We start from the raw sequence: 25101 nt of genomic DNA on the forward strand, positions 1-25101 counted from the left end.
AATGTGTTGTTAAAAATGATTGAAATAAATCAGACCAAAGAGGTTAATTTCATGATCAAGAATTATATTAATGCTGTTTTTCTATTGACTTTTATTACTGATTTGCAATTATTTATTTATTTTTGTTTTGTTTGTGTATTAATAAAACGTAATTATTTCTATATTTATTTTTATATTTTGGTGTGCTTTCCATATAGATTGAGCAACCTGTACATTCTGGTAAATTCTCACTGTCAGCTTTGATATAAACTAAGGTGAAGTTATAATAGTTTTTTAATACAAATAGGCTATGCTACTTAGATTTACATATATAGGCTACATAAAGGCGAAATAACTCAAGTTAGTTCACAGTTTACATTATTCTCAGAATACTGGTTTAAGTGTTTGGTCATTTAATTTAGCTAGATTACATGTTACATAATAATCTGGAGACATTTTTTTAAAGATAGTCATCCTACATGTTTTGTTCCAGCAGGTGATTTCACTGGTACCTCACACAGTTGCATCAACCGAAGTGTTTTCACTGTCGTGGTTTTAAATCACATACGGTTTAAATTAGGATGGCGATCCACTGATATGCATATCATTATAATTTTAATTGTATTTTCCCCAGTTTTTATTGTAATTTTATTTATTTATTTTTATTTTGTTATGTTTCTGTTTACTTAAGCGTGTACAGAAACAAACCTTGCTACTTCCAAAGTAAAGATTGCATCATTTGCTATGTAATTATATTTTAATCAAGTAAATATATGCACCGCCCACGATTTTTCATTGGCTATTAATGCACATGAATGTGGTTCTGGAGGAAACGATTGGTCAGGTCGCGGGTGAATAATTCATGAGCAGGAGAAAAACACTCATGACTCATTTTCTGAACATATTTAAACAAACACGTAAACGTGCTAAGTGAGCAACAGTTTGATTTCAGTCTACCCCAATTATCTGTAAAGCATGTTGTTCTGATAGCAGTAATATGTAGCGATACTTGTTTATCTCGACGCAGCAGGTTTTAGCCTAGCGGTGAGCGGCGTTACAGTCTGAATGTGTTTGTGCTGTATCAGCTTACAATTGTTCCCCCAAAAGTCGCGTCGTTTTAAAGTTGTTTAAGCTTAATTTTAATAACCGCTGCCCGAAATATGGCATCATTAACAACGACGGATCCGGTTTTTAATCCTGGGGCCATGGGGTTACCAGAGTCAGTTGTTCCCGCTAGCATGTTCGCTCCAGGTCGGGGATGCGGCGATGACGACGAGTCGGAGTGCTTCGATGACGGGGACATGTTCAACGGCGAGACCGTGGATCTCGGCATCGACTTCTCCAGCAAGGTAGGCCTCAAACAGAGTCTGCTTAGTCGCAGTCAATTCGTGAGTTTACTAAAATTGCATAATAATATCATGACCGTACGTCAAAATATTGAGGTGACTGCTTTAATGCTGTTCTCTAATGCGCCTAACATTTAGACATTTTCACGATTTTACGTGCTGTCCACGGAGTGCTTGCAGCTGGCAAACTAACCAAAGCTAATCCGGCTATGTTTTTATCATATTTCTTATCGTCTATAGAAAATTTATCAGCCGTAGTGTTGTATTTAAATGTGACTTTCTGGTTTATTCATCTGTGTGAGGGTTGGCTATGAAGCAAAAGCTGTGTTTGGTTTGAAAATCTGCATTAAATGCAATGAATGAAAGGCGGACGTTATTAGTGATTTGAAGAGGTGACAACCTGACAACACAACATCTGATGAAATATCAACGCAACACAGAGGGATTTCCCTTCACTAAGAGGGAGACACAGAGATAAACAGACCAGAATGAGGAATTGATGGGAGTATTGATAACTAATTTATGGTCCTAAAGTTTGAACAATTAAGAACAGATCTAATATTATCACAATATATAAAATAATAACAATGATAGTTGTATAGTACATAGCATCTTCTTAATCTTTCTTTAACAGTTTTTTAGAGGTTAATCGTACGTTATTAAAATACAGACAATAAGTGAAAACATTTTGACATAGAGTTGCTTAAGTTAAATATCAGATGTATTTAAATGCTCTTCCCACCTATTCATTAACAAATATTCATTCATTCATTCATTCATTCATTCATTCATTTTCCTTCGGCTTAGTCCCTTTATTCATCAGGGGTCACCACAGCGGAATGAACCACCAACTTATTCAGCATATGTTTTACACAGCGGAAACCCTTCCAGTCGCAACCCAGTACTGAGAAACATTAAATATTGACTGCTTGTTAAATCACCAAATGTATTCCAGTTTTGCTATTAAAATGATTGCAATGGACATTTTACTGTGCTTTACTATATACTGTACCTTGTTATTCATTATTCTTGTCACTTGCCACTTAAATATTAGTAACTATTTAAATAGTTGAAAGTTTATATTAGTGTCCTAGTGCTTGATGCTAGTATAGTTTGCTAGTGTCTATCTCTCTAATTCTGTGTACTAAAAAAAAAAAGTTGGATCAGAAGTAATTCAAAGGTGGTTAGATATATTACCTAAAATTAATTAATCATACTTTAACATTGTGTTACTTTAATCTAATGTGATTTGTGATCAGTAATATACTACAGGGTGTCCGCGGGGTCTTAAAAAGTATTAAAATTGGTAAATCAATGTAGAGAAATTTAAGGCCCTTAAAGTATTAAGAAGTCTTAAATGCTATTTTGTAAGGTATTAAATTGTATCTAATTTTTGATTATGCAATGTATGGTTGTATGCCAAAGTTTGCCTGAATTAAATCTGCGAATATCAGGATGCTGTGTTTATGAAATCAATAAAATCCTGCTACATCATACTACTATGTTTACAACAGTAACCAAGGCAAAACCATTATTTCTGCAGTTCTATAGGCGCCAACTTGCTGAATTAGCTAGATTTATTAGATTTTTGAGTATATGAATAATGTTTTAGTTTTGGATTAGTTTCTTACATTAATATTTAGTAAATATACTGCAAGTAAAAATCTCGCCAGTGTTTCCAGTTGAAACCTAAAGTGTTTATAAGGTCTTAAAATCTATAGAAAGAGACTTAAAAAAAGGTCTTAAGAGGTATTTAATTTCAATCTCTGATTCCTGTATATACTCTGCAATAGAAAACTGTTAATAGCTAAAAAATATGTACGTGCGTTAATTAAAAGTTATCAGAAACATTCCATAATCTATGTGACCTCTTACTATGAGCTACTAAAATGAGATTGATTAGAATTAAACAAGAAATATGTTGCCTATACATTAGAAGATGTATAAAATTTCACCACAGGGTATAGCATGACATGTCAGCTACTCATAAGCTAGTGGAGGTCTGCATATCCACCAGTGTTTAACCTTGATGAATGTGGGAACTGGGACAGATGACTCTTCAGGTTTTCTGCTGTGGCAGCTGCCTTCTTATCTTTCATCAGACTGAGGGGAGGGTCTCTTTTTTTTCTTTCTTTTTTTCTTTTTTTTTTGCTTAAATGTTTTGCATGAAGCTCCCTCCCAGCAAGCATTTTTTGTTTTTAAAATATGTCTAATAGAAGTCTAAACATGGTCGTCTTGGTTAAAACAAGGCTAAATTTGGGCTGTCAAAGGCCAAAACTAGACTATTCCTCAAATAAACCGAAATAAATGACTACACATACAAAATGTGTCTAATCTGTCTATTTCACGACTAGTCTAGTTTTAGGCTATTCTTAGATTTCTATTAGATTTTCACTGACAGCTCAAGTTTAGCCTTGTTTTAGCCAAGCTTCTACATTTAGATGTCTATTAGACACAAAATTGTTTGCTTAGCTGTCTCTTACTTGTGTAGTCCTCATGACATCTGATGTAACATGCAGTAAAGTCAGGCAACCCTGTTGTCTGAGTTCCATTGATGACTTTGGTGTTTTACCCTGATGTTGAGTCAGACTGAGCCTTTGTACTGTCTTTATGGTGACGATAAAACAAACAGCAGGAATGTTGTTGTTCCACAAGCACTGTGTATTAAAAAAGATTATTTTCTGTCATATATCACAGCTAGCCCTAGTCAGTCCCAATGGTGAACAGTATGACTTATTACTACGGCAGCTGCGTGAGAGGATGGACGAGGGCTGCGGGGAGACAATCTATGTTTTGGGGGTGGGTTCAGGTAAGAAAATGCAATGAGCCCCTATGAGACGCTGTAGCCTTTTTATTTTTTTAATGCTCATCAGCTTTTCTTTCGCTCTTTCAGATGGAGGAGACTATGGGTTGAATGAGAGCGATATGCAAGCGTCCGTGGCCACAGTGAGGTCCATGTGTGAGCAGATCGAGGCAGACCTCATCCTGTTGAGAGAGCGCACTGAGGCTGGCGGCCAGGTCAGAGATTACCTGATTCGCCGGCGAGTGGGAGAAGCAGATTTTTTGGAGGTTAGGTGAGTGAAGTCGATGGAGAAAGTAGACTTCTTTCATATAAAGGCACAATTCAGTTCATTTTCATTTACTCATCTGCTCAAGACATGTGAAATAAAAAAGGAGGTGTTTAGCAGAATCCCCAGGCTGCTCTCGTCCATACAATATGTTAACTGTTAACGAATGGAAAACTGAGAATGTACACATTCGTGCTAAGTTTTGGGGTCAGCAGAACATATTTTTTATCTCTTTTGAAAGAGACGACATGTTAAGCTGATCAAATGTGACCATAAAACATTTATAATGTTATAAAAGGCATCAAACTGCTCTTCTTTCAAAAAATAATTACTTAATTGATTTTTTCTAAATTATTAAGAAGCACATCTGTTTGACGATGATAATTAGAGATGCTCCGATCAGCATTTTTGAGGCCGATTACCGTTCACCAAGATCATGATCTGCCAATCACAGAATGGCAGGGCAATGGGAATCTTTTATCTATAATCTAGCAGAGTTTGCACCATTGGTAGAAATGAAACGAACTCTAAATTTTCTATATTGGGAAAAATGTAGAAATAGGCTACAGTCAAGAACCTGAAGAACCACCAAGTGTTTATTTTAGAAAATGAGAACTTAAGGCTACTGTTGGCCATCATTCCCAAATAAGGCAGAGTAGGGGTGGGCGATATGACCTAAAATTAATATCACGGTATTTTTCATCTTTTGAACGGTGACGGTATAATATCACGGTATTACTTTCAATAGCAAAATAATATACATCTCAAGGAAGAATGGACAAAAGAAAGTCTCACTTCTATCACTCTTTAAAAGTTTTGGTTTGGGTCATTGTAAATGCTCAGTCTCGTTATGAGCTGATCTTCATTTCTCTGTGTTGGTGGAATAAAGCAGGCGAGTCAGCCGCACCAATTTATGAGCAGACAGAGCAGGATTCTCGCGATGACCACCAGCGCAATTCCGCTCTTTGTTATGAGCTGTAGTTTCAGTGTAAACTTAGTAAAGGTGAGTTTCTTTGGCGATGATGTCTACAGTATTAGACTTTATATTTAGCGGACATTTGCGCTGAACACGCGGTGAATGCAACGCATCGAGATTCGGGCACCTTCTCCGAAAACACTCGATTGATCTCAGCTGGCGGATCAACATTTACCTCATGTCATGATCGCTGTCATCTGGGCCATTATTATTATTATTATAACTTTAGGTGAGGTTTCAGGATTGTATAGAAAAACAGAATAAACTAAATAAAAGGAATAAAAGGCCTGCCCTGAGTATTTTCCACTTAAATTACAAAAAACGAAAACACTGAATCCTTTTTATAACCAGCATAGGCTGTTTTTATTTTAAGCTTATTTTAATAAAGCAGACCTACTAACTCAAATCAATCGCTCCACAGAAAATAAGCATTTTTAACGCACCGCTGTAATTTCTATATCCCAGTCCCTTTATCAACATTTTTAATACAAGTCATTATTTTAAAGATTATGACTTGAGAATATGATTTTACCTCAGCGCTGCACTTTTCTCCTTCGCCCTCGCGCTGAGTTCAGGTGACGGAGTGTTGTGAAGTAGTTCAACTCTCCTCAGTTTAATTTACAGTGTCAAACTGGCACAGGAATATCAGTATATTAATATAGGCTTTGCTAAAATGCTGGTCAAATGTAGGTATTTTTTTACAGAAGCTATAAACAGACGCGCATGCTGCGACCGGTGATGAGTCAACAATCGCATATATTTGACTTATTTAAAGTAGGCTATGGCTATAGCATATAATAATTTTGTGTAAAGAAGTTTATTAAAAATGTAGCTAATATATCACAGGGGTTTGTGTAGCAATTACAGTGGAGTATTAATTAAATCCTTTTTTTCCGTGGAGCGAAACAAACACTGCACAGATGTGTAGCGGATGGAGACGCACAAAAATATACAATTCAGATATTTTCGTCGGAAGAAAAATATTCTTTGAACGAATTTAGTTTTGTACAATTTGTATCTTAGTTTTTGTCGGTCAGTTATTTACAAAATAAACAAGAATAACTAATAACCTTTGAGGTGAAGCGATGTGCCTCATGGTCCGCTATATGCCGCGGCCAAAACACAAACTGGTCTGTTAAAAACAATCGTAATATAAATAAAATAAAAGTGAAATATTCAGTTTCGAATATGGAATCTTTGTTAACTGTATGATCAAAATTAAAAGAGCAGCCTATTCGAAATATTCGAAACTGAATATTTCACTTTTATTTTATTTATATTACGATTATATTTAACAGACCAGTTTGTGTTTTGGCCGCGGCATATAGCGGACCCTGAGGCACATCGCTTCACTTCAGTTTATTAGTTATTCTTGTGTATTTTGTAAATAACTGACCGACAAAAACTAAGATACAAATTGTACAAAACAAAATTCGTTCAAAGAATATTTTTCTGCCGACGAAAATATCTGAATTGTATATTTTTGTGCGTCTCCATCTGCTACACAACTGCAGTGTTTGTTTCGCTCCACGGAAAAAAGGATTTAATTAATGCTCCACTGTAATTGCTTTGCTACACAAACCCCTGTGATTATATTAGTACATTTTTTTTTTTTTTATAAATGTCTTTACACAAAATTATTATATGCTATAGCCATAGCCTACTTTAAATAAGTCAAAATATATGCGATTGTTGACTCATCACCGGTTACAGCATGCGCGTCTGTTTATAGCTTCTGTAAAAAAATACCTACATTTGACCAGCATTTTAGCAAAGCCTATATTAATATACTGATATTCCTGTGCCAGTTTGACACTGTAAATTAAACTGAGGAGAGTTTACCTACTTCACAACACTCCGTCACCTGAACTCAGTGGGAGGGCGAAGGAGAAAAGTGCAGCGCTGAGGTAAAATCATATTCTCAGGTCATAATCTTTAAAATAATGACTTGTATTAAACATGTTGATAAAGGGACTGGGATATAGATATTACAGCGATGCGTTAAATATGCTTATTTTTATATATCTGCGCGGTTAACCGACATGCATGATTTCTTCCATTACCGTCACAGCCCTAATTCAGACACACAAATGCTCCCAAATATATTATGAGGGCGCATAGATTAAATTTCGGGCGCTCATGCGACCAAAATGGTTGCAATTTCGAGCCCTGTAGTATAAGGACATGTATTCAGACCACAACTGAACGTTTGAAGAAAATTGAATGCCTTATTATTTAGAATTAGCTATTATTGATGTAAATGCAGCCGTTCAAGGCGCATAATTGATTTATCACGGTATTGACGGTATTAGAAAATCCATGTCGTGGCGCAATGTCACACCGGTGATGACTATGACACCGGTGTACCGCCCACCCCTAAGGCAGAGTAACTTAAAATTATTCCAAACAAAGAGGGGTCAGGCAGACCAACACGCATCAGATCAGCTTAATGGGTGGTAGCCTCTTAATACACGCATTACATTTTATAATTGGCAGCAAAATGTAAAACTTGTTACACCAAAACTGGCTACTGCCACAAAGGACAATATGGCAAGTGTTTTTTTTTCTGTTATTATTATGAACGTCTGATATAGTTGAGGAACCAACTACATCAGATCCAAAAAATGACATGGTGTAGTAGGCTACTTTAAGCCAATGCCATGCTTTCTAAATAACAAGGAGGAACAACCAGATAAACTAGTATCTAATGAATAAGTACTACAGTAGCACCTATTAAATAGATACTAGTATCTAACGATTCAGTTCTAGTACCTAATGAATAAGTACTAGTATCTATTAATTAGGTACTAATATCTAATTAATAAGTACCAGTACTTAATGATTAACTAGCAGTACATAAAAATATGTACTAGTCCCATTTGGAATGCATACTAGTCAAAACTGAATAGTTGATATCTCCATGACAGATCCCATAGAAATCAATGCATTAAAAAAAAAAATGTTTCTAGTAACAACAGAATAGTTACTAGTCACTATTAAAATAAGTACTAGTGTTTAATAAATTAAAAACTAGTATCTATTTAATTAGTACTAGTATCTAATGAATAAGTATAGTGTCTAATAAAATGAACTAGTGTCTGAGTAAGCACCAGTATATTTTTAAAAAGCATTCGTATCTAAAGAGTAGGCACTAGTATCTAATGAATAAGCACTAGTGTCTAATGAATAAGTAGTATTTAATGGAAAATATACTAGTATCTAAAAAATAAGAACAAGTAACATGAAAATAGATACTAGTACAGGTTATAGATTAAATGTAAAAACGGCTTGCCATACATGCACAGCAAGCTAAAGAGTGTGTTCCATACACGGCAGGCCAGGGAAATCTACGTCTCTAACTGCTTTCGGCATATTTTTGATGTTGTCTATTAAAATTTGCATAGATTTTTTTTCTTTGGCTCCCCTGTGACTGAAACATGCCGCTAAATGCGTTCACCAAAGCCTCCACAGGATGTGACCCTGCGAAATCCTGACAGCGTAGCACAATGTTGTGTCTTTCAAAGTTTGAGTCAATAAAGTGTGTTGTTAAGCTTAGCAGAGACATTGGACAGACGACTGAACTCCATATGTCATAGGTTGTTCGTAGAGGCAAATGAATTCCATAATTCTGAACGCGATGTCTTTCCATCTCGTACTATGATTGTTCACGTCGTTTAAATGCATCACTCACAGTCGGCTGGTTGAAGGCTAGGGATGTTGTTTGCTTCGGCTGGTTTAGCTTCTCATATTCAGTTGTGTGGCGTGTTCTCAGTTGCCTTATCATGTTAGTGCTGTTGCTTGCTTCCACCTCAAGGGATTTCATCACGACATGCATTGCAAACGGCTAACTTTACGTCTTTATTGGACACTTTGAAAAAGACGGGGGCTCCACTCAGCTGTTGTTAACCTGTGTGCCATGCATGCACTTGTGAAAAAGTCGTGTGCGTAATTTACGTCAAGTGATCGGCTTTTTTGATCGTGCTTTTGGGGTTAGCCGATCAAGCTATTTTTAGCCAATATCGGCCGATCGTGATCGGTGGCCAATTAATCGGAGCATCACTAATGATAATATCTAATTTCCTGAGCATCAACATATTGTATATAATATATGATTTTTGAAAGATCATGTGACACTAACGACTAGAGTAATGATGCTGAAAAATCAGCTTCACACTTGCAGGAGAAAGCACATCTTAAAATGAATTAAAATAGAAAATGTGTTAAATTGTAATGTCATAATCTTAAAGTTTTCACTCTGTTTTATCATCAAATAAATGCTTCCACAGTGAGAGCATGAGAGTTTTTCAAAAGCATTTAAAACTACCAGCTGCAAACTTTTGATTGGTAGTGTATGACTTGTTACATTATATTATACAGGGTCATATTTAATAAATGTTCTAAGTTCTATCAGAAGCTTTTACCTTTTTGACTGTAGTCATTTTGTAGGAGTAACTCACATTAGTGCTGTTGTTCTTCTCAGGGTGGCTGTAGTGGGGAATGTGGATGCCGGTAAGAGCACTCTTCTGGGTGTGCTGACTCATGGAGAGTTGGATAATGGCCGTGGCTTTGCGAGACAGAAGCTCTTCAGGCACAAGCACGAAATGGAGAGTGGCCGCACCAGCAGCGTGGGAAATGACATCCTAGGATTTGATCAGGAAGGCCAGGTAGTCAACAAACCCGACAGTCACGGAGGCAGCCTGGATTGGACCAAGATCTGCGAGAAGTCTTCTAAAGTCATTACCTTTATTGACCTCGCTGGTCACGAGAAGTACCTGAAGACGACTGTGTTTGGAATGACTGGTCATCTGCCAGATTTCTGCATGCTGATGGTAAGCAAGTCACTGTCAAACCGAGCAACTTGAAGTTGCAGAAAATTCAATCATGTAGATTCCGATAGTAGGGCTGTACGGAGACCAGGAAGGGACGTGATGGTGGGGGGAAAAAAAATGGGTGGAATAAAAAAAAAATTGGATGGGAGAAAAAAAACTGGGTGATGAGAATATTTTAATATATATATTTTTTTAAATTCCCTATTATAGTTGTTTTGCGCTATCTTGCAAAACTGTTGTTCCACAAACACTTGCTGTTCACTTCATACATGTCAAGCCTGCCGTTTTTTATCTGTATTTTAGTGAATGCATGTATAAGCGCTGACTGACTGACGTGCTTTATATGATAAACTGATCCCAGATCAACTTCTGTACATGCCATTTAAAGAGGAGCTAAAGTGCAGGACACTTTGGAATTTGGGTGTGTGTTTAAAAAGACAATTACACTTAATAATATATAAACATGTCCGTCCTGTATGTTTTATTTTAAACAACTAATTTAAAATAATTGAATGCTTTCATTATAGATCTGTGCATTCTTAAAGTGACGCCTCTGTTATCAAACAAAACAAAACAAGAGATTCATTTGCTGCTCTTCACTTGTTTTATAACAAAGGTGTTACTTTAAATGGAGTGTACAGAAGCTGATCTAGGATCAGTTCATCATGCGGAGCATGTCCGTCACTCAGCGCTAGTACATGCATTCACTGATTAAGAGGTTGCATAGGAAGGGTGACGATTGATGAACAGCTTTGATTAATAGAAAGTGAATGCAGACATTTTTATAATAATTTCAACATGCTCTCAAGATCAAAAACCTGGGAGAAATATGGGAAAAAACAGATGATAGCAGGATAAAATGGCAACATTTGCCTCCCAGCAAAAAAAATGGGAGGGTTGACGTGTATGAAGTGAACAGGAAGTGTTTGTCAAACAAGTTTTGCAAGGGAATGGAAAAACTAAAAAGTATATATTTCATCTCTAAGATATCAAGCCAGAGTTTTGACTGCTGCCATCTTCCCCCGCACCACAGTGCATTACAGTCAACAGAGTAGCAGCTGTTTATCCCCGTGGCTAGATAATGACGGACAGCACAGGAGAAAATAAAAAAAAGTGGGGGATATCACTGCTTGTTTGGGTCTTGATTGATTTTGTAAATGTAGTTTCACTTTTAAAGCGATGTAATGCAAAGATTTGAAAGAATGAGATGAGAGCCAGTGACAAAGTGTGGAAGTGGGACACAAATTCTTTCTGCTAGCAACATGTTAGGCAGGATTTCCGCAAAGTGAGTCTGTAAACATCAGGATCGTTTGATTAATTCATATGTCAGCAATAGAAACTCACTTCTACTCTCACCGGCCATTTTATTAGGTACACCTTACTAGTACCTAGTGTGGTCTTCCACTGCTGTAGCCCATCCGCCTCAAGGTTCGACATGTTGTGCTTCAGAGATGCTCTCTGTATACCTCGGTTGTAACGAGTGGTTATTTCAGTTATTGTTGCCCTTCTGTCAGCTCGAACCAGTCTGGCCATTCTCCTCCGACCTCTGGCATCAACAAGACATTTGCATCCACAGAACTGCCGCTCACTGGATATTTTTTTCTTTTTCAAACCATTCTCTGTAAACCCTAGAGATGGTTGTGTGTGAAAATCCCAGTAGACAAGCAGTTTCTGAAATACTCAGACCAGCCCGTCTGGCACCAACAACCTTTGAACCACGTTCAAAGTCACTTAAATCACCTTTCTTCTCCAGTCGGTTTAAACTGCAGCAGATTGTCCTTGCCATGTCTACATTGAGTTGCTACCATGTGATTGGCTGATTAGAAATTAGTGTTAACGAGCAGTTGGACAGATGTACCTAATAAAGTGACCAGTGAGTGTATGTTTTAGTAAGATTAGATTCTGATTGAAATGGAGCTTTTTAGACTTGGAAATCATCTTTCACATTATCCAAATAAAATAAACTCTGACATCAAACTAATCTGCCACCATTAGTGGGAAAGCCTCATCAAAGAAACCAAGATGTCTCAAATAACCTAGTTTGGCATTTTTAAAAGGCTTTGGTTGGTGCACACCTTAAAATTCCCCAAAATAAAAATGTAAACAAACTGGAATGGTTCTAAACGTGATCAAATTCTTTATTCTGTTGAACACAAATGCAATATATTCTGACATCTGTATAAGAATCAAAGGATAGGCATTCTTCAGTATATCTTGTTTTGTGGTCAAAAAGAAAAACTTTTTTTTTTTGAGCAATTTTATTAGAGTAAATGATGGCAGCATTTACATTTTTGTGAGACGTATCCCTTTAAATGTGACCGTAATGATTGGATTGCCAACATCTTTTCCTTTTTTTTTAATTTCACTTTTATAGATTGGAAGTAATGCAGGAATTGTTGGCATGACCAAAGAGCACCTGGGTTTGGCATTAGCCCTCAATGTTCCTGTTTTTGTGGTGGTTACTAAGATTGACATGTGTCCTGCTAATATACTTCAAGGTCAGTCCACGTAAAGCTACTGTTCAGCGATCATAAATGCATGAAAAGTTGTAAGCAGGGTCATAATAATAAATGTGACGCTGTCTTTTCAGAAACCCTGAAGCTTCTCCAAAAGATATTGAAGTCTCCAGGCTGCAGAAAGATCCCTGTCCTAGTTCAGAACAAAGATGATGTCATCGTCACAGCGTCCAACTTCAGCTCTGAGAGGTACTGCACTACCTGCTGAAGTTTAACACCATTGTTGACGCGTTCGCATAAATATGTGTTTGTTTTGCAGAATATGTCCAATCTTCCAGATCTCTAACGTCACAGGAGAGAACATGGACCTACTAAAGATGTTCCTGAACCTGCTGTCCTCCAGAAGCTCATTCAAAGATCACGAGCCTGCTGAATTCCAGATAGACGACACATATTCAGTACCAGTAAGCAGGAAAGCCATCTTTAATCATCTATTTTTATAACTCCCTTTCTTGAAAGTCTGATATTTGGATTTTTTTTGGTAGGGTGTAGGAACGGTAGTTTCTGGAACTACGCTACGAGGGCTGATTCGACTCAACGACACTTTGCTTCTTGGGCCAGACCCATTGGGTGCTTTTCTCTCCATCACTGTCAAGTCCATTCACCGCAAGAGGATGCCTGTGAAAGAGGTCCGCGGTGGACAGACCGCGTCTTTTGCCCTGAAAAAGGTATGGGATGTGGGCTACAGGCTAAATATTAGGGATGCCACAATACTCAAAATAATAGTGAACCGTTCAGTACCTCCACAGTTCAATATACAGTGGTCCCTCATTATTCGCGGGAGTTATGTACTAAAAATAACCCACAATAGTCGAAATCCATGAAGTAGTCTGCTTTATTTTTTACAATTATTATAGATGTTTTGAGGCAGTAAAACCCCTCACTACATTCTTTATACACTTTTTTTTTTTTTATCAGACAGGCATTAACATTTTAACACTTTTCTCTCGCTTAAACACTCTCAAAGTTCAAACCTTCGTAGAAATATAAGTCCAGTATTATAGAATGAAAATAAAGATAAAAAAAACTGTTGTCAGGCGCAAACATTCATCGCTGTCAGCAAAAGGTGCGGATAATGTTGGCATCCAGCGTAATGTTCTTTTTCCTGCAGTCACTGATCCACAAAGCTAAAGCAAATTCCATCCTTATTGGGGCTGAACACTGGATATGCCACGCACATGACAGTTGGAAGTAACACACACCAGACGTGCACATTCACTTGTTATTTTAAAATGAAATTATTCAGATGTGGCTCTGTGGCGCAGCAGAAATATAAACCGTGTCCTGAAACATAGCTGGGCACCACAGACTGCCTCCGACTTGCAGCGCTGGTGTGCGTATACTGATATAAACCTATGTTTACAATTCTAAAATGCATGGCGCTGCGATGCACACGCAATCGGTTTGCGACCGCTTTTATGATGGTCTTGCTGACAACAGTTACAACCCTATTTGCCTCCCTGTTGGAACTCACACTGCTGGCGATCGAAGATCTATGTTAATTTGACAAGCTGAACGCATTCTGGACTGTATAGGAGACACGGAGGAGATTGATTGACAACGGTCTACAGCCAATCGTTACTCAGAACACAATGTGCTAATCAGGATGCAGAACACAATACGCTGTAAAAAGCAAACTGCACAAAATAAATCCACAAAATTGCGAGGATGTGATGGGTGAACCGCGTTATAGCGAGGGACTACTGTACAGGTAAACTGCAGTTTTCAATAATTTTAAATAAATAATAAAAAACATTTCCCCCCCCATTCCTTTAATTACTTACTTGGGGCGATTCTAATGGCCCACACTGTTTAGAGCTACCCAGAGATACTGCAAGGCTCCCCTCCTTTGAAATAAGAGAGATGTATAGCTGTGTTCCAAATGGCACACTGTACACACTCAAGAGTAAAGTAAAAAAACAACACTACATACATGTACTAAGTGGAAATTCAAACTGTTTCCCTGATGATGTTTGACAGTTGCCAAATTAGTGAAATAAATGACCCTTAAAATAAAAGAAAAAGTGAAGTGAAATAAATAAAAGTCCCTTCTGCTATGTGAGCAAAGCTGCGACCGTTGAGTGGGTGATGTGTTCAACATTCCACACTTCATTTTAATGATTGAATAAGTGCATCATCTGGGTATTTTAAGTGCACTTATTATTTTTAGAGTTTTGAGTGTGAACACACTGCTTACACTATACATACACTATTTGTATTTAGGTGTGGCTGCACTTTAACACGGTCTCTCCCACTGGCCACTTACGGGCAGGCTATGTTGTGAATCTTTATCACATATCTAAAAACTAATCCTGGCTTATTTATGAATCAAGCATAACTGGAACTATAATATCCCTAAGCAAATTAGTTGAATCACTCGCTTAGAGAATTGTTCAAATTGCTAACTCATTGCTTTTCAATTCACTCTTTAAATCTTAATTTTTGGGTTTATTCTACAATTAAAAAGTGAATTACTCGCACCTAAATGGTTCTGAACTTTTGAGTTTCTTTTCTCTGTTGAACACAAGACATTTTGAAGAATATTGGAACCTTTTCTAGCTGTTCACTGACTACCATAGCATGGAATTCAGTGACTGGTTTTCAGCATTCTTCAAAAACTGGAAAGAAAAAGTGGAGTGTGATTAAATGATGACACAATTGACATCTTTGCATGAACTATCCCTTAAAGATGAGTCAATAGTTGATGAACTGCACTTTATTCATCTTTCTTTATCTGCCTCTCCTTTAGATCAAGCGCTCTTCAATAAGGAAAGGAATGGTCATGGTGTCGCCAAGATTAAACCCACAGGCATACTGGGAGTTTGAGGCGGAGATACTAGTTTTGCATCACCCAACAACCATCTCGCCTAGATATCAAGCAATGGGTGAGATATATATATATATATATACACCCTTGATTACTGTTGAATGCAAATATGTGAGATTTTCCATTTCTCTCCCTTCCCACAGTGCACTGTGGTAGCATAAGGCAGACAGCCACTATCCTGTCTATGACCAGAGACTGCTTACGCACAGGAGACAAGGCTACCGTACACTTCCGCTTCATTAAAACCCCAGAGTACCTGCACACAGACCAGAGGCTCGTCTTTAGAGAGGGAAGAACCAAAGCTGTGGGCACCATCACTAAGGTCAGCTTCACTGGGCTTAAGATGACTGAGGGTGTAGGTCACATCCAAATACACAAGTGTTTTAGGATTTTTAAAGTTTTTGCCTAGAAGATATGGAATAAATGGAAGTCTATTGTTGTTATTATTTAAGATTTAGAAGTTTAGAAATGCTTCTTCTAAAACTGAACATTTGTTACTTATTTATTTAGCCACAGGCCATTTCTTCTTTAGCAGAATAGATATTAAAAAGGACAGTTCACCTAAAAGGTTTCGTTTGTTTACTCACCCTGAGGCCATTCAGTTTGTGGCTTTTTTTCTTTTAAGTAGAACATTTTAAAGAAGATTTTTAGCTTGAATCATGATCTTTAGTGATTTGATAAATGCAAATGAAAAAAGTCAATAGCTACCAGCTCTATGAGAGTCAAAAACATAACCAAGCAAAACAAAGTTAAATGGTTCATCCAAAATGAAAATTGTGTTCCTAATTCATCACCAACATATTGTTCCAATCCCCTGAGACTTCATCTTAAAAAAAATCCTAAATTGTGTTCTTAAGATGAAGTCTGAGAGCTCTCTCATCCTACAAAGACAGCAAGGCTCATAAGTAGGCCCACATGAAATCTACAAAGTCTTGTAATGTATTTACTTGTGTAAATTTATATTTCAGTTTTTTAATTAATTTCACTATTATTATTAATATTATAATATCACAATAATATTAATGTTCACATGATTTATTTCCAATACAGTTTGTAAAGTAATATTTTCTGTCTTTTAGTAGATATGTTAAATGAGAGATTTGCTTTGTTTACCAAATAAAGTGGATCTAGTTGTATTTGCATTGTAAACATTAAATAAAAGTTAAAAAGGTATTATTTTTTTTTTATTTCATATCTTTTGTTTTTAGTTACGATACTCTTGAAATCATTCCACATAAATCTCCAGATTTTTTTTTTTTACAAAATTCTCAGCAGAAATGGCAAAAAATATCCGCAGATTTTGTCTGGCTCAGTCAAGAGATATTTAAAGTACAGAAAACGAACCAAAAATGTTGTCAAAACATTCCTTGTGACTTCATTGGTCCAACTGTAATTGTATGATGCTCCAAGAATACATTTGTGCACCAAAAAATCTGCATTTCTGTTTGTTTACCTATGTTTTCTGTGTCAGATCAGGGTGCGTTTACTGTGGGCAATACAACACCCATGTATTGCGCTGCTTACTCTAATGGCAATATGCCATACTGCCTGTAAGACATCGAGAAGCAGAAGACCAAGACAAACTGTTTTTCTTTTTTTTTTTTCTTTGTTGTGCAAAAACAAGGGTCCTTGGAGCTTCATATTATCACAGGTGAACCACCAGCTGAACCAAGCATTTTTATTTTTGTGTGAAATATTTGGCATTGCAATTGTCAGGAAAAAACTTACCAAACTGTTATATTTATTTTACTTCAATTTCTATATATATTCTTGGAATAAATAATCTGGACATTTTCATGTTTGGGTGAACGATTCCTTCAACTTGAGATTCCTTTGTTGGTTTAAATTGAGGTAGCTTCATGTTTCTCTGTAGGCATTTTTAATTAATTTGATTGTGTAATCATTTTTACTTGAATTATAAAGCAACTTAAGGTTGCTTTTTCGCTGCATGGTATGGTTCGGTATGTCTTGACTTGTTCAATTTGCATTTCTACTGCAGTTTAGTACCAATTAAAGTGGGTGGGATTATCAGTATAGCACTGCCTCTACTTCCATGACTTCCTGAAAAAAGGTTTCAATCTGGGTCATCCCATCTGCTCCATGGTTACCAAGGAGAGTCTCTTGTACTGATCATGATGGCCATTTCAAGTGTCTTTATTGGTGGTTAAACTAAATATTTTTTATTTAAACTGCAAGAAGAGCAGTGAGTGCTGCTGACTATTTAAATGTGTGTATATGTCATGTATTGGTAATGCTACAACTCGTTTGGAGCCTCATCCAAAGTGGTACTAAAAAAAAAAGATCAGGTGCTAGGTAGGGAAGGTAGAAGCCCCCAAAAGTGAGATATACTAAACCAAACCATGCTTTAATTTAGTTTACTTTAGCTTTTTATTATTTAAAATAATTTAAATGACGTTTAGTTTCTTGGCTTGTAGTTACTCCTGTCAACAAATAATCAGCCATCAAACTCCAAACCTCCTCAAATTAAGATGCAGTCAACAAAGAAAACCCCGACTAGAAGAGAGGACGGAGGAGCCCCGTCCAGCGAGGAGGCCGTGAGCACAGCACCGCCAGCCGCTCAGAACACACCACAACAGGTAATCATGACCAGACCGATGTGTTTAAAAGTATTGCTTTCCTGCTGTACTTTATCTGATCTGTCCAGTCTAATACTTCTCTCACTTCTCTTCATTCCCCCCGTTTCAATTTTGTTTCATATTTCAAATATTTCATTTTTCTTCTCCCGTTGTTTTGGTCCATCTTTCCTTTTATTTCCCCATGAAATGCTTTTTGTTTTCGTTTACTTTTGTTTTTTAAATTACTGCTTCAGACAGAAATGGAGGAGGACCCTCAAAACAAAGAGAACAAGGTAAAACAAGGGAACCAAGTGACTTGCTCATTCCCAACACTGCTAATCCCCATCACTAGACCTGTGCTGTTCATATGGTCTTGATGGTTTGAAAGGATTTGCATGATGCATCCTTTTACAAAAAGATTACTGTGGGATGGAAATGAGTGAGGCTTATGACTACCTGATGGAAAGGGTGTCTGTAGGGCTGGGCGATTAATCGAAAAGTATTTGAAATCGACATTCAGAACTTCTAATCGATCTTATTTTTACAGGTCAATATTTTTTCAATTACTTGCCATGTGTGTAGTCAAGTGACCCCGCTCTGTTAAAGCTGATTTATACTTCTGCGTCGATAGCATGGGTATGGTCCGCTGCAGCCTTCGTCAGCTCGCATACCTGCGTACCTCTCAATAAATGTACGTTTGCACTACATTGTCAATGATTAAAAGAAGTAATGGCATATTATCCATTACATTAAAATATTTGTTTACAGAAGATGCAACAAATGCACTGTGTAAAATGTTATTTGCAGGATACAAGAGTTCTTTTATTTAGAAGACGGTGTTTTCTACTTTTGATATGAAAAACTTTGAAAATAAATAATTTTGTTTCCAAAATGCAAGTTAATTATTTTCAAAGAAGTAAAAAAAAAAAAGTAACTTTGTTTTCGGCAGTGTGTGTTTTATTTCAGTTGTTCAATGTTGAGGTTTAGTAATTGACTAAATATAGTAGATTGTGTGTGTGTGTGTGTGTGTGTTTCCTTCAATTATTTTAAAATCAAGTAATGCACCCTTCATTGACCTAACTTGTCAGTGAACTTTGAGGGCAAAAAAATTTAATAAAATAATTGTTCATTTAATTGTAATCGAGTTAAAATATTCAATTAATCGAGATTTTGATTTTAGGCCAAATCGCCCAGCCCTAGGTGTCTGGTTTAATACAGGCTGGTTTTGGAGTTTTCCTTATAGAAGGCTTTAAATATGCTGTTCATTTAGGAAATCATTACTGGCATGGCTGTGAGCTGTTCTGATAATAGTCAACCAAATATTAATGACTGAAATTTTGAACAGAGGCTCTTCTGAGGCATTAATATGGTTGCTGAAGACAATGAGTGATGATTGGTCAGGAAATGACACATTTCTTGTCCACAACACAAGAGGTTTTGAATTGTGAAAATGGTTGATTTTGTTTATTGGTTTTAGACCTTTCAGATTTACCTGTTTTTTTATTTTATTTTATGTGTTTATATTTTAAAGATAAATATTAACTTAAAATAATTCAAATAAATTGTTATTTTCTCTTCCTCTACTTGTTCGAAACCTTTTATCTATTTTTTTTTTATAAATGCTGGTTGTTGGCACCCATTGATTTTCATAGTCTTGAAAATATATTTTGTGTTCAAGAGAAGAAAGGTTTAAAATCCCACAAGGGAGAATAAATGATTGATTAATAGAACAGATTTTTGGGGGTGGGTGAACGATCCTAAATTTTTATCATCATTTTTATCATTTCTAAATTCTGCCTCAACATTTTAACAATACTTTAGTTATTTTAAATCAGTGGTCTCAAGCTGGAGGGCCGCTGCTCTGCGTAGTTTAGCTCCAACCACCTCTAACTCCACCTGCTTAACAGACTCTAGTAGTCTTGAATACAATTAGTTGGATCATCTGTGTTTGATGAGGGTTGGAGCAAAAATTCAGATGTATGAAACACTGCGTACGCAGAATCCCATGCATATTCCCTTTGTACATCCGAATTAACGTGAAACGGAACGCACTTGCACGAGCGCAAAACCCCTCCCTGTGTCCTCCCCCTAATAAATATGGTAATGACTTTACTTTGGCAAAACCAAACGAAAAAACCCTGGTAAGAGCAAGCAAGCAAGAAGGGAAACTTCACAGAATGTGAATTCGGGGTGCTCCTATCAGAGGTAGACCAGAGAAAAACTGTTATTTGCAAGTTTGTCCTTCGGAATTAAAAACAAACAAAAAAAAAAAAAAGTGGGAGAGTTTAGCTGATGCGATTAATGCAGTGGGGTCTGAACATCACACTGTGAACAAATTAAAAAAAGAAATGGTCCGATGTAAAGGTGCAGGTTAAGAGGAGAATAGCGGCGCACTGTCAAAGTGTGGATCGAAGAGACAGGGGCTGTTGAACTAACACCCTTTGAGGAGAGAGTTGCAGCACCTCTCCGCTCTTATCAAGGCAGCACCACCGGCATTTCAGCTACCCAATCGCCCGCTCTACAGCTGACCTAGTGCCCTAGGAGTCGCCAATGAAAATAAAACAAACACACACGCACAAGAAATGCACATACACCAGACATGAAGTTGGCGTGGATCAACACACATTCCCATGTAATTTCATCATTAGTATATCCAAACATGAGCGTGAAATCTGGCATTGATACATGAGCCCCCAGGAATCCAGTTTGAGATCTATGATTTAAATTGTCAAGAATTCAACCAGACAAAATTCAAAACTTCTTGTGTAATTTGTTTGCCAATTGATTAATACTAATGAACTGTTTCTGGACTCATTATTCAGCTTATTACTATTGCATTATTTTTTTTCTACTCTAATATTTTTTTTTTTGTTAATTTAGATCATATTTCTTTAAAATTTCTAATAATAATTATTAAACTTTAGAGCATTCCACTCTTTCCTCAGAAAATAACATCATAAATACATGATTTGATTAAAATTGGTTGTTGAAATGATTTCTTAAACCAAATATTGATTTCTAAAATTAATTAAAATGTGTGAAAATATGCCACAGTTGGCCTCAAAACAAAAATACATTAGCCACATACAAAACTGTCAATCATAGAACAACAATCATCTCAATTGTTTGCAAAACTCCTGCAGTACAGCAAAAAAAAAAAGAGATCAGGATCAGATGTGAAGTTCAGAAGTCAACAATCATCTCAATCAGCTTCTTTCCTTTTTTGTTCCTGAAGCCAAAGTCTGGAGGCAGAAGACGAGGAGGTCAGCGGCACAAAGGCAAACCTCAAAGCAACTCCACAGTGACCCTCGCCGGTGCCGTCGGTGGATGTTAAACTCAAAGAGTCCAGTTCACCATCCATCCATCTTTTACTCACGCCTTTTAGCAACCCACACAGACCACAGCACTCCAGTGACCAGGCTCAACCGTTCACAGAACCAACACACGCACGCCATTTTTATCAATTTTAACTTATTTGAAGACGTGCGTGTGTCCATAGACTGTATATACCGTAGATATTGAGACTATAGGACAGATTTACTGCATGGTGGCTCTGTTTTGGCTGTAAATGTCGACTTGAAGGATAAACTTTACATCCGTTTCTTCTTGCTGAACACGACATCATGTACTTGCTCAACTGTTATTTTTGAAGGTAATTTCATTGGAATGACGTAAAACTCATTATGTAGCTGTTTTAAAGGGATTATTAACAAGCCTCGTCACTCAACTGCTTTTCATTCAAGCTAGCCTTCTTGTTGTGGACCATGATGATTAGAACTGGACCGATTCAGATGCTTGTGCTAGGTTTTTATGAGTTAATGGGACACTGATTGTGAAGTTTGTTGGCAGCTAGTTTTGTGTGAAATGAGAATTGGCATTTAAAAATATTTGATCTAATTAAACTCATTGCTAATTACAGTGTATTTAGAATTCCTCAAATCTTTGTTTAAGCTGAGAAATTCACTCGAGTATGTGCTACACTTGGCTCAGGTTCTGCCAGTATATTCAACTGTTTTAATAAGATATTTCAAATTTAACCATTTGAGCTCAATTTTCTTTCCCCTAATTGTTCCTCATGGGAAAACTTTCCAAAATAGTACCAGCTGTTCTTGAATAAGGAAGAAAAAAAAAAAAGAGCTGAACGGCCTCCAGAAATGTGCTGTAAATCGTTTCAGATGGTTTTACTGCTTTACCAAGTACTTTAGTATTTGCTCCTTTCAGGAAAATTGATAAGCTGGACCATTCTCTGCGTTTACATGTCGTGAAACTCATTTTCCACAAACAATATACAAATAAACTGATGTTGAGAATTTCAGCAGTGTTGGGTTTTGTCTCTGCCAGTTTTTCTGAAGAGTTTTAACATCATTTAATTCAGGGGTCTTCACTTTAGGCTTGGCTTGAGGGGAAAAAAAAAAAACACAGTCGTGAAATTTAACAATTCATATTGTTGATGTACTACAGAAATTTAAAATTATTCATTAAGACTTGACAAAGCCCCTTTCACACATACAGACCTTTCTGGAATATTAGTGGGAATTTTCCAGAAAGGGATCCAGTGCAATTGGCCCTTTTGGAAAACACAGGTACATTTTCCAGAAAGAGTTGTAACATTACCGGTAATTTGCCGGAATGCTGTTCTGTGTGAACGCAGAGGGAAAATTGCTGGAAAAGGCGCGTTCATGATTAGAACACGCTGACGTGAAACGTTACATTTCTGGTTAATGATGTCAGAATTTACCGGTGTTATGGAATGATGTGTGAATGGTCTTTTCCAGGAAAATGTAAGGAACATCCTTGCCTGTGTGAACAGCTTTTGTTAATTTTTTCGAATATTTACCGGTATCGCTGTGTGAAAGGGGCTAATGACTGAAGTCACATTAGTCTCTGCAAACTTTAACCTATCCACGTTAACCACTGAAGTTATTTTAAACTATTACAGTGCAAAGATGCACAAACACAACATTGACTTTTCAGTGAGTGCAACAAAACCCAATTACCCTTGAAAATAGAATAAGTTATTGAGTCTGAAAGGAATGTTAACATCTACTTTTCCCAAACTATTAGAAATACAATTATGTACATATTATGCATTCTAATATATTAGTTATACTTTTACATACAAGGATAGATATGAGATAAAAAGGCATGTTTTTTTTGTTAACTTGTCACCTGATTGGTTTACATCATTAGATCATTGATCAATTCTGTGGTGTCAGAATACTGTGAACATGCACTTATCTCAACTATCTTCACTAGGCTTGACTAAGCGGCAGGTTGTAATCCTGTCTCAGCAAATGTACAATAGAATAAGCCAGATTGCACTGATTAAACTAGGTCAAGCTGCGCTTTTTCTGTTATCCTGGCTTTCTTAATTCTACTTATGTTCAATATCCCTCTGGACAGCAGGGAAAAAATCCTTAGCATTGAGTCCTGACCATTAATACATTATTATAGAAACATTGTGATCTTGGTTTTTTTTTTTTGTTCTTGTCATTTTGGTTCAATCCTGTAGTGAACAATGATCTCTCTACACTCCAATCCAGCAAACAGAAAAGCCCCTAGAGTACCTGATAATAAAGACAAGAGCACCATAACTCTTACAGATATAGATATTTATTTAAGTACACATTATTCTCAGTGATCGTGGATATGACCTAAAGCCCCGTGTGACGATCATGCTCAACCATTACAGACTATTTTTTGGTTCTGAACAACCATGTTTACCAATTACAAGGACTATGAAATGGACGTTTTGCCTTTAATTTACTGCTCCATCTAATGGTGTCTGTAGGCTCTTGTTTCATTCTAGCAGACTTCGAGATTTCAGAGCAATTCATTAGGAATCATTCATTAGCCTGTAATGCAGCGCTGAACTTGGCCATTACAATACCTTTAGCAATTTGACATCTTAAAAATACCAGTTTTCTTTATACTTTACATGGTTTATAAGAAAAAAACAAGATAGATAACACAAAGCTGATTCACTGCACACCAATAACAATGAATCAGTGATGTTCTTCAAGGCCCAAAAGAGGCCAATCGAGTGTTTTAATGCTGCAGTCTGAGCTACATACAGTCGTGTCTTCATCAATTCATATGTCCTGTCAAAATAGTTTGTTGCGAGTGAAATCTGATGCTAAAAGATGAAGGTGGAAAACACAGATTTGATTCAGTAGTTTTGGAGACCATCTTGAACAAAGTCTTATGAAAATGTGTTTGACTTAACGTGTTTAAATCTCAGATTGTACATGCCCAATATAAACAAACGTAATCATTCAGACATTAAAACAGCTTCTCAAAACAATCCTACAGGATGTTGACCCAAATCTCACCCACCAACTAATCCAGAAACACTGGCAGCCAGAACTATTTGAGAGGTAATGGACAGAAATGTGAAAATCCAGCATTCATTCATTTACTCAAATGGTGTAACAATTATTTAGCTTCAGTGAAGAGGAAGTTCTTGCAGGCTGACGGCAGCGGCTCGTTCTGTAGTTTGATTCAGTGTACAGAATGTCCTTTGTACAGAAAGACTCTTTAAAGTACAAAAAGTCAACTACTGTGCCAAGACTCACAAACACTCACCAGTTCAGCCATCTGACATTTAGCAGTACGTGAAATGAAGATGAATTTGGCATGTGAGCCCTGTTTTTCTGCAGCTGAAGAGTGATGTGGGGATGTGTGTGGTGGTTTTAGCCGTCGATGTCCCAGCTGAAGAGGTGATGTTTCACCAGCATGTCCTGAACTCCCTCCTTTAGAGGCCTCTGCTCCTTCTCCTGATGATGAGAAAAAAAAAGAGCGGGGTAAAATGAGCCGATGCGTCTTCACAAGTGCACTGGTTAAACACTGCTCCATTGCCTTCAATGGCTTAGCTAATTAAAACAAACAGCTGCGATCAGCATTCCTGCTGATTTTCACAACTGCTTCACTGTAATTAAACACGACACTCTGTCAAAGCTTAAGAGCTCCAGACAAAGTCAAAAA

The 25101-nt window shown here is 36.9% G+C and overlaps 2 protein-coding genes across 6 annotated transcripts in view; one reads left to right on the forward strand and one right to left on the reverse strand.

The window, feature by feature from the left end:
• The first annotated feature begins 831 nt into the window (after positions 1–831).
• On the forward strand, positions 832–22432 carry gtpbp1 (GTP binding protein 1). Of its 3 annotated transcripts, none has more exons than XM_056453750.1 (13): positions 832–1328; positions 4023–4134; positions 4219–4399; positions 9850–10198; positions 12573–12696; positions 12789–12903; positions 12974–13118; positions 13200–13382; positions 15464–15599; positions 15685–15863; positions 18031–18138; positions 18372–18410; positions 21353–22432. In XM_056453750.1, exons 1-13 carry the CDS (start codon positions 1140–1142, stop codon positions 21449–21451), a joined length of 1959 nt encoding a protein of 652 aa, XP_056309725.1. In that variant the 5' UTR covers positions 832–1139; the 3' UTR covers positions 21452–22432. The 3 variants fall into 3 exon arrangements, with proteins under 3 accessions (XP_056309725.1, XP_056309723.1, XP_056309724.1); XM_056453748.1 differs by having other exon boundaries at positions 834–1328; positions 17977–18138; XM_056453749.1 differs by lacking the exon at positions 18372–18410 and having other exon boundaries at positions 835–1328; positions 17977–18138.
• Positions 22433–23714: 1282 nt separating this feature from the next.
• Positions 23715–25101, reverse strand: part of sgsm3 (small G protein signaling modulator 3) — a 29449-nt gene continuing 28062 nt past the window's right edge. For 2 of the 3 annotated variants that reach the window (XM_056453751.1, XM_056453752.1), the window contains exon 21: positions 23715–24893. In XM_056453751.1, the coding sequence (XP_056309726.1) occupies positions 24810–24893 (84 nt within the window). In that variant the 3' untranslated portion in view covers positions 23715–24809. The remainder of the gene's footprint in view (positions 24894–25101) is intronic. The other variant, XM_056453753.1, reaches the window with a different exon arrangement.

The sequence above is a fragment of the Danio aesculapii genome, chromosome 3 (genome assembly GCF_903798145.1).
Source record: "Danio aesculapii chromosome 3, fDanAes4.1, whole genome shotgun sequence".
NCBI lineage: Eukaryota > Metazoa > Chordata > Actinopteri > Cypriniformes > Danionidae > Danio > Danio aesculapii.